The 15,382-nt window shown below is 38.4% G+C and overlaps 1 protein-coding gene across 6 annotated transcripts in view; it reads right to left on the bottom strand.

The window, feature by feature from the left end:
• The window catches only part of LARP4 (La ribonucleoprotein 4), a 66,718-nt gene extending 57,242 nt beyond the window's left edge, over positions 1-9,476 (bottom strand). For 3 of the 6 annotated variants that reach the window (XM_073788687.1, XM_073788685.1, XM_019934452.3), the window contains exon 1: positions 7,970-8,125. In XM_073788687.1, coding sequence (XP_073644788.1) covers positions 7,970-7,987 — 18 coding nt within the window. In that variant the 5' untranslated portion in view covers positions 7,988-8,125. Of the gene's footprint in view, positions 1-7,969; positions 8,126-9,275 lie in introns of those variants that run through there. The other 3 variants (XM_073788684.1, XM_019934454.3, XM_019934457.3) reach the window with 3 other exon arrangements.
• Between the last annotated feature and the right edge of the window lie 5,906 nt (positions 9,477-15,382).

Consider the following 15,382-nt stretch of genomic DNA (forward strand, 5'->3'; position numbering starts at 1 on the left):
AGTCAATTCAGCTCTGCAATGATTTCTATCTTAGGGCCATGGTACAGCTAATTTTCAGCTATTAAAAAAAAATTTTAAAAAAAAGGTAAGATTCATGGTAATTTATGCAATAAAATTTACCCCCTATTACAAAGCACTTACCCTAACTTGAATTATTTTGTCTGCAAGCTCCACAGTGGCAGTGACCTTGTCTATGGTTTACTCTTCTCTAGCACCTTGAACAGTAACTAGCACACAGGAGACCAATAATAAAATTTATATGCTATATGAGAGTTTCTTAAACTTTACTGTGCATAAGAATCATCTAGGGATCTTGATAAAATGCAGATTCTGATTCAGCAGTTCAGGGATAGGGCTAGAGAGTTTGTATTCTAACAAGCCCTGGGTAAAGAAGTTACTGAGGCTCACACTTTGAATAGCAAGGCAACTGGACCAATCTAAGTCATTTGCCAAATTGTCAAAAATCAGGATTCACTTACTCCACACCTGGAAGGAAATCTTCAGTTTATTCATCAATAAAACTATTACTGCTGATCCTCTAATATCAGAGGGAAAGACAAGTTCCCCAAATTCCCACTTCCTCAGTCAGATGACAGATGATGAGTGCTTAAAACTCTGGGGGAGGGCTTCCCTGGTGGCACAGTAGTTAAGAATCCACCTACCAATACAGGGGACACGGGTTCGAGTCCTGGTCCCGGAAGATACCACATGCTGTGGAGCAACTAAGCCCGTGCACCACAACTACTGAAGCCTGTGCGCCTAGAGCCCGTGCTCCGCAAGGAGAAGCCACTGCAATGAGAAGCCTGCGCACCGCAATGAAGAGAAGCCCCCACTCGCTGCAACTAGAGAAAGCCCGAACGCAACGAAGACCCAACGCGGTCAACAAAAAAAAACAACCAACCACCTTTGGGGGAATCATGGATTGATCTGAAGATATAATCAAAATTAGACTTCTTCCTAAAAAGTTCTTCATATGAGATTCATAATCACCTTACTGTTAAAGACTAAGAACCCAATTAATAGATATTTAGCATTTAAATAGTCCTCAAAATACCAAGTCATTTTACTTCAAATTGGTCATCTGATAAAGCCAATAGCTAACTATACAAATGAACTCAAAAAACCTCAAACCTCAAATATCAGTACTAAATATCAAAATAATCCTTTTCAAAAAAGGGCACCTTTTAATTCCTAGTGTGTATAGCCAAGTCAGCAAACCGTTTGTTACGAAAACTGAAATGAGATATTTCATAAGTATATGTGAAAGCAGCAACTCACTTATGTTTATTATGTACCAGACACTAGGTGCTTTACATTGACTGTCAATCCTCTTAACAACCCTTTGAGATAGACAATAATTATAATATCTCATATATTAGTATTATCCTCAATTTACAGATAAGGAAACTGAGAAACACAAGTTAAACAACTTGCCCAAGGTCATACAACTAGAAAATTGCCTAACCTGAGCAGGCAGCCTGGCCCCAGAGTCCATGTTCTTAACCATTCTTTTATGCAACCTTTCATATAAATGTATCTTATTATTACTCAATCACTGCCCTCCTATTTTTTTCCTTCCTCCAACTCAAAACGATAGAATAACCCTATTTCCCTTGGCTTGCTCAACTGCAAATTTTTGTAAATCCTATAAATTTACATTTCCCATAGCCAATTCAACAACAAATACTTTAGTACCAATTTAGTACACTATCTTCCCTTGTTAATGATATGGAAAAACAACAACCAGCCAAAAAGCACACAGTAAATCTCTGATCTCCTCTGAAAAATTATCATACAAACCAGGACATTTTTGAGAATAAAATGGGGTGCGACATCTGTTCCAGAAAACAGGTGTACACTATGACTGTCCAGGACAAAATGGGAGGTATGGTCACTCTACCCATTTTGTAGTTTGCACTACCTAGTGGTATGAAATACTGGCCAACTATGTACTATACAAACCCTGGATTACTCCTGACTTTTCTGCCCTGACAGAGAAAATGCTTTTCTCTTCCCTCAATAATATATAAATCAAACAAAACTTAATTCCTCATCCTTGGCTCTATGCCTATGTTCATACCATACTCCTAGTAATATTCATCTAAAGTACTCCTCTGTCTTTAATTTAGAGCCAGTCGTTTATAAATACAGAGATATTTTCTGAACTAAAGATTGGTTCAAATGTCCAGACAAGGCAACAGACGAGAGGAAACATGAGTATGTGATATTCAAGTTTCTTTTCCTTACATTTACTTACACTTATACATTAGAAAAAATATTTTTTTCCACAAGAGCAAATATAAAGTGCCGATTTGCACTTTATCATTTGTATTTCTTTAAATCTTGCATATAAATGAGTCTAAATTTTAACAGTCCGCAAGCTTCATTCTCATTTAAAAAGCTTTATTTGCCCAATTGATAATATGCTCAAACTATAAAAAATTTAAAGTAAGGTAATTAACCTGTTTGGCTTACAGCAAATCAATAACAATGCTGGGATTCAAACTCAAAGTTATACGTCTCTTAAATCAGTGCTATCTCACAGTAGCTTTTGCAATTAATAGTGCTACTATCATGTAGTTTTAATAAATTTCCCAGAAATACTTGCTGTGATGATCACATGATAGTGTCTGTCAAGCCTTTACCTAGACTGTATTACAAACAAGGCTTAATACATAAGCACCATGAACACAGGGCTTCCTTCCCTGGTGGTGCAGTGGTTGAGAATCTGCCTGCCAATGCAGGGGACACAGGTTCAATCCCTATCCCGGGAAGATCCCACATGCCGCGGAGCAACTAAGCCCGTGCGCCGCAACTACCGAGCCTGTGCTCCAGAGCCCATGAGCCACAACTACTGAAGCCCACGCACCTAGAGCCTGTGCTCCACAACTAGAGAAGCCACCGCAATGAGAAGCCTGTGCACTGCAACGAAGAGTAGCCCTGGCTGGCCGCCACTAGAGAAAGCCCGCGTGCAGCAACAAAGACCCAACACAGCCAAACAAAACAAAAAAGAAAACAAAAAAACCCACCATGAACACAACCTAAACTGTCAGAAGAATCATTCTCAAATTACAGATAAGAAGTTGAGGATCAAAAAAAGTTGTCACTTGCCTCGGGTCATAGCTAACATTTGAACCCAGGATTCCAAAACCCTTACAGAAAACATAGTGCAAAACACAAAAGTTTACAATGTTTTCAAGACTGGAAACCTCCCTCAAGAATTGAACTTTAAAGAAAACACAACTTAAGCAAAACACAGACTATAGGAACAATAAATTAAAATCCTACAAGCACTATCAGAGCTAAAGAGTCACTTTCTATTTTCACTTAAGGATATTCGAAGTGGAAGTTTAAAAAAATTTTTTTAAGACTTCACAATGATAGCTGCATTCGTTTCCTAACTTCCTCTACTGTCCACTCCTCTGCAATACAGACACGGACCCCATCTCTACCTACAGGGCCTAAATCTTTTTTTAAGCTCTTAGGGAGAGACCAAAATTACAGATTTCAAATGTTCATGTCTAGTACTAAAGATCACTTCCATTAGCTGACAAGTAATATGGAGCTGACAGACAGCCTGAATTGATAGAAAATAGTTGAATATCAATATTTCTAGTTACTGGTTTTTCACATACTGTAATTTGAAGCACCATGAGGTACTTTTACATCTTTATATTCACTTCTGAGCATTTTATTCCACTTTTCACACTTTGAAAATAATTTCTACTTCATTTTCAGCCCATTATATTTGAAAATATTTCTTTGAAAATGTTTATCCATTTTAAAACTCTGTATCCAGCTCCAATAAATATTCCAAAATCAAATTGTTCAAAAATCACTCAGCTATTCACTTATTTATAATTCTTCTTGGCAATAATTTCACAATTCGTTAAGGCACTTTCTTCTTTTCAGTCATTTTTGAAAAGTCATTTCAACTAAGTCATATCTAATAACTTTTTATAAATATGTGATTATTTAAGCTAATGGGAAAAAACTGAGTACTATACTTGAGGTAAAAGGCACAATACTTCCCATGATTACTGAAATATAAAATCAATGAAAAATTATCTAGGCAAATATCTCGCTTACTTCAGATTCTAAAGCTAACCTAAAATTTAAAACGTTATCACCTAAAAAAGCAGAAAACTTTAGGGACTTCCCTGGTGGTCCAGCGGATAAGACTCCGCGCTCCCAATGCAGGGGACACGGGTTTGATCCCTGGTCAGGGAACTAAGATCCCACATCCCACATGCCACACGGTGCGGGCAAAAAAAAAAAAAAAAAAGCAGAAAACTTTAGAAGTCAGATAAATTACTTTTAAAATTGTATAAGATCTGGGGGAAGAGGGATTTACTGTTTAATGTGTACAGAGCTTCAGTTTTGCAAGATGAAGCTTCTGGAGATGGATGGTGGCAATGGTTGCACAACAATGTAAATGTACTTAATACCACTGAACTGTACATTAAAAATGGTTAAGATGATACATTTTGTTATGTGTATTTTACCATAATTTTTAAAAATTATGTTAGAGTATGCATCCTAGGGTGCATAAAAGTCACTGCTACCTAAATAAGTAGTTATAAGTATTCATTTTTAGGGAAAAACTCAAATAGAGACAGAAATCCAATTAAAACATTGCCAAACAACTAGAGCAGACATAATTGGCTGGAAATACTGGAGGGAGAAAATGATCTGAAAAATGAATAAAATACTGGCAAACCATAAAAACACGAAAAGATTGCAAACTGCCTCCTTGGCGCTCAAAAACTTAAATAACTCTCTAGCAGCCAGAAGAACACAGCAAATTGCTGTTTCAAACTTTCAGAATTTTTTGTAACCGAATTTATGTTGGAACATGTTTGACAATTTGGTATATTATCCAAACGTTTTTACCTCTTCCCAGAGAGACAGACACGGTATGTGTCTCCTTCAGAACAGAGGTGAGATAAAGACAATAAAACTACTGAAGTCAGTATAGCCCTTTGTCTGCAAGATCAAGTTTTTAAAAAGTTACATCTAAGTATTACCTAAAATAGGATTCCTAGTCTGCCTATAGATTTCTATTGCAGTACACTGCAATTTAGAGTTCTAATTCCACCTTCAATATTCACTAGCTGTACGATCTTGGGCAAGTTTCTTAAATTTTCTGTGCCTTAGTTTCTTTATCTCTAAAATGGCGATAATAATGCTACTTACCTCATAGATAGGTTTGAGTTGATGTATATAAATGTATACATGCAAAAAGACTTAACAGGCCTGACATATCAATAGTGAGCACAATTCATGAGAACACAACTATTATTATATTATTATCATTACTATTATCTATCCCACTGATTCCAGTTATAAACTAGTTAAGCTGGGGTCTCTCCAGAAAAATGCACACAAATAAAAGATTTTGAACACAGCTGCAGAGGACTCATCAATCCCAGATTAGAGAAGTCTTACCAAAGCAACTTAGTTGGTAGTAAAGTGGTTATTAACCTCCCTCATGCCATGGACCTCTTCAGTAGTCCAATTAACCTATGAATCTCTTCTCAGAATGTTTTTAAGTATATGAAATACACAGGACTATAAAAAATCAATTATAGTATAGTTATGAAAGTATTTTAAAATTTCTAATTTAGTAATAAATGTTTCTTTACAAGTGCATTAAACAAGACTTTTTTTTACATATAATAAGGAGCAATGCACGTAAACATTTCAAGATATCTGCAAAAACTGTAATATGATATGAAAACACTTCTCTTGTTGCATCCATTGAAATGTCAAGAATTTTTAATTCTCTTCAATTCTAGATTTCAATTAGAAGCTAGTGAAAATAAACAGGCAAATTTTTTTTTCCTCAACCAAGTTCACGGACTTCCTCAATTCCATCTAGGGACCCAGATTAAGAACCCCTGGCTTATTGGAAAGTAAGTGCAAAAATAAGTTTTGGAGTCTGTGACTTATGTTCTAGAAGCCAGACTTCAGACTTTAGTCTCCACATTATTTACACCTGAATGACCTTAGACATCAAACTTCTGAACTTTGGTTCCCTCATTTAGAATAATTCCTACATCGTGAGGTTACAAGGATTGAATATTAGTTAACAAAATGCCGAAAGACCAGTATGTTATATTTTATTGATTTTAATACCATATAATTAGACCCAAATATTTAATGCCATTGTTAATTTTCAGTAAAACTCATTATATGTGAAAAATTAAAAACCACATACTGATTTAGAAAGAAAATGGAAATATTAACTATATGTAACATTTTAGTGAGAGCTATGATTTGGCTTCAGAATGACCTGTATCTAAATCCCAGTTCCACTACTTTAGTCTTACTAAGTTAAACTCTCCACCTCAGTTTTCTCATCTATAGAACACTGAAAGGTTGTTTTAGAAACGAGAGGATCTAGCTTAAACGGTCAATAAATGGAGTTATTATTAAAGTTCACATTTTAACAAAGCCAAAGCAATCAATTTGGACCTCAAAAGTTTATTCTGGAATTCATGTTTATACAACTACAACTTCACAGTCCTTTGCCCGGCAAAACACATACACACTTAAAACCTGCAGCATTTGCTTGGCATAACACTCCTAACACGAACTGGCACTGCTTGAAATCAGATATGATTTCTTACTCTGCCTAAGGAAAACAACGAGGATAAAAAACGATCAACAGAATGGATTCAATAATTTTAAATCTCTTCATGATTTACTTGGAATCTTTACTACCAAGGTTGGAATACTCTATAAGGTAGCTGTCTCTTTAAAACCCAATATAAAGATATCAAATTTATCAGCTACATATTGTCGGTTAGATTAAAAAAAAAAAGGCAGAAGCATGTGTCTACTTTATGCCGGAATACTATAGATTAAGATTCCCCCCTCCCCAAGTCCGTCTGAAATAAACCCGCCATAGACTGGCTCCCGATCCATTATACAACCTGTAAATTCCTTCCCTCATTGAAAAGATTCTTTTTGTGGGCATAGTTAACAAGTGCCAAGCTGCGAAGTTGCAGCTTTGCTGGTTTGACGTTTTCACAATGCAAGAACAATATGATCTGGAATCTACTCAAAGCATTAGCCAGGCAGTCAGCTGATGCTCACTGCACACAAGAGAAAGACAGAAATAAGAGAAACTGAACCTCGTAAAACCACTACGTTTTAAAGCTAAAATAGGCCAACAGCAGATGTTCCAGTTAAAGTAATAAAAGTATTTCTATTGTTAAAATAACAATTAAAAAAAACCCAAACAACCGGCTTTCCCCGAACTAGGTTTCGCTCGTTCTTGAAATTTTCCTTGTAAAGGGCTCTTATCCGTTCATAAAATCAGCTCCTCACCACAGAGCGGCTGCCTGAGTTAACTTTATATAGCCAAACCCTATTGGCTTCTCCTCCGTTCACAATAACTCGCTTGCCACCCACAGAACGTTCCAGAGATCTAGGGACGGGGACCAAACAAAATTTGGTGGGGGTTGCTAAACAGAAGCTTTAAACTTTCTTTCCCAAACACTTCTACCTAATTTCACCTTCCTGCCTCCGCAGCCCCACATGTTGCTCGCCTGCTCCCAGAGGGCCGCGCGAGGCCTCGGTTCACCCCGGAACGCGCCCACCTGATTACCCTTTTCTCCGCAGACTCCGCCCTCCCCGCCCCCCTCCCCCCCCCCCCGCTCGCCTCCTCTAGAAGGTCCATATGGGACGCTTTCCCCTTCCTCCGATCCTCACGCCGCACCAGAGAAGCCTCGATACTCCACCTTCGGTTCTCCCCCGCCACGGCGCTCGCCTCTCACAGCCTCCTAAAGTGCTGCGAGCGCGCAAATCGGAGCCGCGGGCCTGCACGGCCCAGGTGCTGTGTCAGCCTATCTGCCGGTTCCGCGCCGTGTACGGCCTGGAAAGTCACATGGCGCTGGAACCGGCCGGCGCCTTCACACTCCTGCTCTCCTCAGAGCAGGACGAGAATCCCAAGTCCACTCACCTCCACGAAGAGCAACATGACTTTCTCCGCTCGGCCCAATCGTTCTCGCCGACGCGACTCCAACTGGCTTACAGGCCGGAGCCCCAATAGCTAGGATAAGGACACTCGCCTGGCCCCTCCACCCGGCAGCGGACCCGGCTCCTCCCCCGCCGTCAGCCGCTGCGGCCTGACCCGCCCAGTCCCACCTCCCTTGAAACAGCAACTGTTTCCGGCTCTAGAGAACAATTGCTTCCGGGAGAAGAGAAAATCCTCGGCGCGCTCAACTTTTGCGCTACCTTTTCCAGCCGCAGTATGGACTGTACTATCATGTGGCCGGGGGGGGGGGGGGCGGGGGAAGCGATCAGAGGAAGGCACCATTCTGTGCCACGGGAGTATGTAAAAATTTTACAGGCGCATTTTATCCCTGGCGAAACGGATAGTTACCATGGACATAATAACTCCGCAGTTCTCGTGGCCCAAGACCTAGATCTGATAAAAAGCCGAGCTTGTGCAAAATGTACTGAAAAACAACCACCCCTGCCGAAAAGGCGGCGGCTCTCAGGGAAAAAGTAGAGAAGAGAAAAAAGCAGCAGTAATAGTAAATACATTAACAGCAACTGCTGTACATTAAAGGCCTACTACATGCCTGGCACTATTCTAAGTATTTTACGTGAATTAATCTAAACAATCCAACGCAATAATACTATTATCCCTATTTTACAGTTGAAGGAGCTCTCTAGAACACACTTTGCCCCAAGTTCCCTTGAATTAGGTACCCACATCTCTGCTCAATATAATCCTATTTGGTAGTACTTAGCCTGGAGAGCCTCTTCATTGATGTTCTGCCATTAATTCAAATGAAATACAACAAAAAAAATTTTAAATTATCTTTATAATTTTCTGTTAGATGATCCAAAATCCTTATTATCTTTAGCAACACTTACTAGGATTTATCCCTCCCTTATCAGTCCCACTTCTATATCCTAGCTCTGACACTCATCGTTTGAAACAGTCATGTCTTGATCTTCTCCAATGGATTTTTTCTATTCTATTATTTCAAAAAATCTTCCTAAATTGAAAGTTTCATTTTTACCAAACTGTTATTATTTGCTTTCAAGACCTTACCATTCTGATCCTATGTAATCTCCCTTAACCTCAAATGAATCCCTTCATTTTTCATTTAGATGCCAAATTAATTTCCCCTTCGAATTGCTGATATTTCTGTCCCATACTCTCCTACTCTGATCTGCAGTAAACTCAACATTACCTCATCTCAATTAAACCAGTCTCCTTACTTTTTCCCTGAAATAACAAACTCTGCACTCACCTCCAAAGCCATGGCTCATTGAAAAGCCTATCTGAAATGCCTTCATTTGTCAGTCAATCTTCTCTCTCCATAAGATTCTCCCAAAGACCCTGCTCCTCACAGGTCTCTTCTTCATGTCCCTTGTTAGCACTTGAATATTATATTCTATCTTAAATTTTTTTTTGTTGTTTTTTAGTTTCTTCACAGGTCCCTATCATATATTTTTCACAGTCTAGTATAATGGTAGCCACATAGTAGTATCTCAACAAATGCTTGTCAGATTGAAGAGATTTTAAAATTTGCTTTAAAAAGCCTTCATTTCCAGTTGCTGATGAATTCCATGCTGCATAAAAAAATATGAAGGAGAGAGAGAGCACAATAATACTAAATTAGTTTTGTTGACAAGTATGTAGGCTGCTTTGTGAATGTCCACTAGGGTAAGCAATATAAAGAAATCAAGAGAAATTAACAGTTATTTAAGAATCTCACAATATAGTATTATTATCAACAAAGTAATTTAATAGATTAATTGATTATGTTGAGAAATGCTGGGTAATGATAGATATTTTAATGAAACCTCACATTTATATAAATAAATAATTCTCCTTAAATGTGGCCCTTTCACAGGAATGTACAGTGGAGAAAGGACAGCCTCTTCAATAAGTGGTGCTGGGAATACTGGACAGGTACATGTAACTGTTGGTGGGAATGTAAATTGATACAGCCACTGTGGAGAACAGTATGGAGATTCCTTAAAAAACTACAAATAGAACTACCATATGACTCAGCAATCCCATAGTTCAAAACGAGTCATGTACCAAAATGTTCATTGCAGCTCTATTTACAATAGCCCGGAGATGGAAACAACCTAAGTGTCCATCATCGGATGAATGGATAAAGAAGATGTGGCACATATATACAATGGAATATTACTCAGCCATAAAAAGAAACGAAATTGAACTATTTGTAATGAGGTGGATAGACCTAGAGTCTGTCATACAGAGTGAAGTAAGTCAGAAAGAGAGAGACAAATACCATATGCTAACACATATATATGGAATTTAAGAAAAAAAAATGTCATGAAGAGCCTAGGGGTAAGACAGGAATAAAGACCCAGGCCTACTAGAGAATGGACTTGAGGATATGGGGAGGGGGAAGGGTAAGCTGTGATAAAGCGAGAGAGAGGCATGGACATATATACAGTACCAAACGTAAGGTAGATAGCTAGTGGGAAGCAGCGGCATAGCTCAGGGAGATCAGCTCGGTGCTTTGTGACCGCCTGGAGGGGTGGGAGTGGGAGAGTGGGAGGGAGGGAGACGCAAGAGGGAAGAGATATGGGGATATATGTATATATATAACTGATTCATTTTGTTGTAAAGCAGAAACTAACACACCATTGTAAAGCAATTATACTCCAATAAAGATGTTTAAAAAAAATGTGGCCCTTTCAGAAAATATTATGAACTTCCTTGAATAAATAGACTTAATTGTGATTTATAGGAAAGGAGGGAGTGATATTTTATGACTGGGGGGGAGGGTGCAGTCTAACAATAAAAGAAAGTATGAAAGTATTCTGGGACTTAGAAAAGTTTCCATGAGGAGAGGAGTTTTAAACTATAATGAATATCCAAATTTTAGACAGTTTCCATGGAGGTACTGAGGAAGAATATGCCAAATGTTAGATAAAGAAACCTAAAGTACCGCATCTGGTTTTGAGAGGTTCACCAACTGGTGGATAGAAACAAATAATAAATAGTTACACTCAATGAGATAAGTGCTATAATACAAAGTTTACAAAATGATTTGGGAACACAGGGGAGGGAGTAATTTAGACAACAGGATCTTAGAAGGGAAAATATTTAACTTGCTCTTACATATTGATTAATATTTTTAAAAGACAATTACATTATGATCCCCTGTATCCCTTTCTCTGAAGGACTGAAACAAATTGTTTAAATTTACAAGTTTACAACAAGCACTCAACATAGGACTAAGTTACAATAAGGACTCAACATAGGAAGTTCTCATAGAGAAATTGTTATACATCCACAATTTATATAAAATCTAAAACATACAAAATGATATTACATAGTTATGAACACATACACCTGCAATAAAAGTATATAAACAGAGACTAGACACAAATACATCAAATTCATGCTTGTTATGGCCCTCTGAAGAGGGAAAAACAGGAAGGAAGGAGTCTGGGGAGAACACCAAAGGGGACTTCAACTTTATCTCTAATGCTTTCTTTTATTTAAAAATATCTGAAGCAAATATGACAAAATGTTAATATCTGTTCATTCTGGGTGGTAGGCACATGGCTATTTGTTATATTTCTTTCTGTACTTTTCACATTTTTTTAAATTAAAAAATAATCTACACAACCAACAAAACCATCTGTCCTTTTAATTGCTCTAGTGTCCTAAATCCTTTCACCACCTCTACAATCAGAGGAGCTGCCCAAAGTACTCTTCTTTCAGTTAGAAAGCAGCCTCTAAGCGTTCCCTTCAATTTCCCAGCCAACTACAGAACGTCAAAGCCTTCTTCAGTCAGGCTTCTTGAAAAAATGAGCCACTAGGCAGTGCAAAGAGTGTGATCTTCATGCAAATACTATCTTCCAAGTTACTACAAGTCTAGGAAAAGTTGAAGGGCAGCTGAGGAAGTTGTAACACAATTATTCCATTACAAGCTTAAACATTCTTAAGCGAAACCTCAGGAGGAGAGAAGAACCAGAAATTACATTTGATACACTGGATCTTGAATTCTAACACCTAGATTTTAAGCTCATTTAAAGCAGGGCTTTAATTTCTTTTAGCGTTTCTTTTTATTTCTTTTAGCGTTCCTGTTTATTCTTTCCTTCCCTCCCTCCCCCCTTCACCCACTACCATCACAGCATATAGAATGCCTAATTCTCTGCATATAGTAAGCACTCTTTAAATGTTTGAGTCAATGATAACGTCACAATGGGTCTATTATGACATCACCCGGACTGAAACACCACGGCTAGTATCAGGGTACACCACAGATTCTTAACCACTGTACCGCCAGAGAAGTCCCGCAATACCACAGTATCTTGATTACTGAGGTTTCATAATAATTCTTGAAATCATGTAGTTTTAATTCCTAAACTTTGTTCTCTTTCAATTGTGCCCAACTTCTCTCATCTTCCTTTTACTTCCTTTTCCTCTTCTTGGGCTTTTCTCTCAAGACTCAAACACTCATAATCTGAAACCTGTCTTTGAGACTTCCCTGATGGCACAGTGGTTAAGAATCCACCTGCCAATGCAGGGGACATGGGTTTGAGCCTCGGTCCAGTAAGATCCCACATGCCACGGAGCTACTAAGCCCATGTGCCACAACTACCGAGCCTGTGCTCTACAGCCCGCGAGCCACAACTACTGAGCTCACATGCCACAACTACTGAAGCCCGCACACCTAGAGCCCGTGCTCCGCAACACAAGAAGCCACCACAGTGAGAAGCCCGGGCACTTCAATGAAGAGTAGCCCCCGCTCGCTGTAACTAGGGAAAGCCCACGCACAGCAAGACCCAAAGCAGCCAAAAATAAATAAATTTATTAAAAAAAATAAAAACTGTCTTTATCCACACTGCTTTCTCCCTTTGCTTTTCAATAGGATATTTAGAATCAGTCTGTCAAATACTATTGGGGAAAAAAAAAAAGCCTACTGGTATTTTGACTGGGAATGTATTTAATTTGTAGATCAATTTGGGGAGAATTGAAATCTTAACAATATTGAGTCTCTGACCCTTGAATATAGCATATATCTCCATTTATTTAGGTCTAATTTTTCTCAGAAGTGCTTCGCATATCTTTTGTCAGATTTATCCCCAAGTAGTTCATATTTTTTATATTATTGTAAATAGTATTGTTCCTTAATTTCTATTCTCGAGTGTTCACAACTAACAAAGAAATACAATAAATTTTTGTATATTGATCTTGTATACTGAAACCTAATTTATTAGTTCTCATAGATATTCTTTGTACAGTCTTTGGATTTTCTACATAGACAATCCTATCATATACTAATAGAGACAGTTTTATTTCCTCCTTTCATATCTCTGTGCACTTAAACTTGGTTCTTGACTCATTGGTTAGGCTAGGACCTCCAATATCAAGTTGAATAAAAGTGATGAGACAACCTTGCTTTTTTCTTGATGTTAGGCTTTAGCGGAAAGCATTCAGTTTTCTACCATTAAGTATGAAACAACTGTATATATTTTATGGCTCTTTATCAAGTTGGGAAATTCCTTCTTTTCCTAGTTTGGTGAGTTTTTTTTTTTTGCTGTACGCGGGCCTCTCACTGTTGTGGCCTCTCCCGTTGCGGAGCACAGGCTCCGGACGCGCAAGCTCACCGGCCATGGCTCACGGGCCCAGCCGCTCCGCGGCACGTGGGATCTTCCCGGACCGGGGCACAAACGCGTGTCCCCTGCATCGGCAGGCGAACTCTCAACCACTGCGCCACCAGGGAAGCCCCTGGTGAGTTTTTAATCAGGAATAGGCATTGGGTTTTATCAAAAGGTTTTACCGCATCTAAGGAGATAATCATGATTTTTTCCCCCTATTTGAATCTGGCAATATAGTGAATTACATTAATGTTATGAATGTTAAACCAACCTTACACTTTTAGAGTAAATCCCATTTACTCATGATGTAGCATTCTTTTTACTACGTTGTATTCGATTAGCTACATTTTTGTTAACTAAACTTTTTCATAACTAACTTTTTCATCACCGCAAACAGAAACACTGACCCGTTAAACAGTAACTACCCATTCCCCTTTTCCCCCAAACCCTGGCAACAACCATTCATCTTTCTGTCTCTATGAATTTGCCTACTCTAGATACCTTATCTAAGTGAAATCATAAAGTATTTGTCCTTTTGTGCCTGGTTTATTTCATTTAGCATGTCCTCAGCGTTCATCACTATTGCAGTATCTGTTAGAATTTCCTTTCTTTTAAAGGCTAACTATTATTCCATTGTATGTATATATCACGTTTTGTTTATCCACTCATTCATCATTGGACACGCAAGTTGCTTCCACCTCTCTGCTGTTGTGAATAATGCTGCTATGAACAGAGGAGTACAAATATCTGTTTAAGTCCCTGCTGTCAATTCTTTGTATATCCAGGAGTAGAATTGCTGGATCATATGATAATTTTATTTTTCATTTCTTAAGGAACTGCCATACTGTTTTCCGTATGGCTGCACCATTTTACATCCTTATCAGCAGTGCACAAGGGTTCCAATTTCCTCACACTCTCACCAACACTTGTTATTTTCTAGGTTTTGGCTTTTTTTCTCATAATAGCTATCCTAATGGGTCTGAAGTATCTCACTGTGATTTTGATTTGCATTTCCCAAATGATTAGTGATGTTGAGCATCTTTTCATGTGCTTGCTTGTCATGTGTATATATTCTTTGGAGAAATGTCTATTCAAGTCTTTTGCCCATTTTGGAACTAGGTTTGTTCTTGTTGAGTTGTAGGAATTCTTTATATATTCTGGATGTTAATTACTTATCAGACATGTGATTTGCAAATATTTTCTCCCATTCTGTGTATTGCCTTTTTACTCTGTTGATAGTTGTGCCAATCAATTTTATGTGTCAACTTGACTGGGCCACAGGGAGCCCAGACATTTAGTCAGATATTCTGGGTATGTCTGTGAAGATGTTTCTGGATGAGATTGACACTTGAATCAGTAGACTGAGTAAAGCAGAATGCCCTCCCTAATGTGGGTGGGTCTTATCCAATTAAAGACCTGAATAGAACAAAAAAAGTCTGAGTAGAAGGGAACTCCACCTGTCTGACTGCCTTGGGCTGGGACTTTAGTCTTTTCAGTCTTTAGGCTTGAACTGAAACATCAGCTCTTCTTGGGTCTTGGACCTGCTGGCTTTTAGACTGGAACTATACCTTGGGCTCTCCTGGGTCTCTAGCTTGCCAAGTAGAGATCATGAGACTTCTTAGCCTCCACAATCATGTGAGCTGATTCATTATAAGAGAAAAAAAAGATATATATCAACTGAAAAAAAATGCACAACCTAAAAGTTGAGAATTATGTTTTATTTGGTGCACTTGCTGAAAACTTAAGCCCAGGAGACAGCCTC

The sequence above is a fragment of the Tursiops truncatus genome, chromosome 11 (genome assembly GCF_011762595.2).
Source record: "Tursiops truncatus isolate mTurTru1 chromosome 11, mTurTru1.mat.Y, whole genome shotgun sequence".
NCBI lineage: Eukaryota > Metazoa > Chordata > Mammalia > Artiodactyla > Delphinidae > Tursiops > Tursiops truncatus.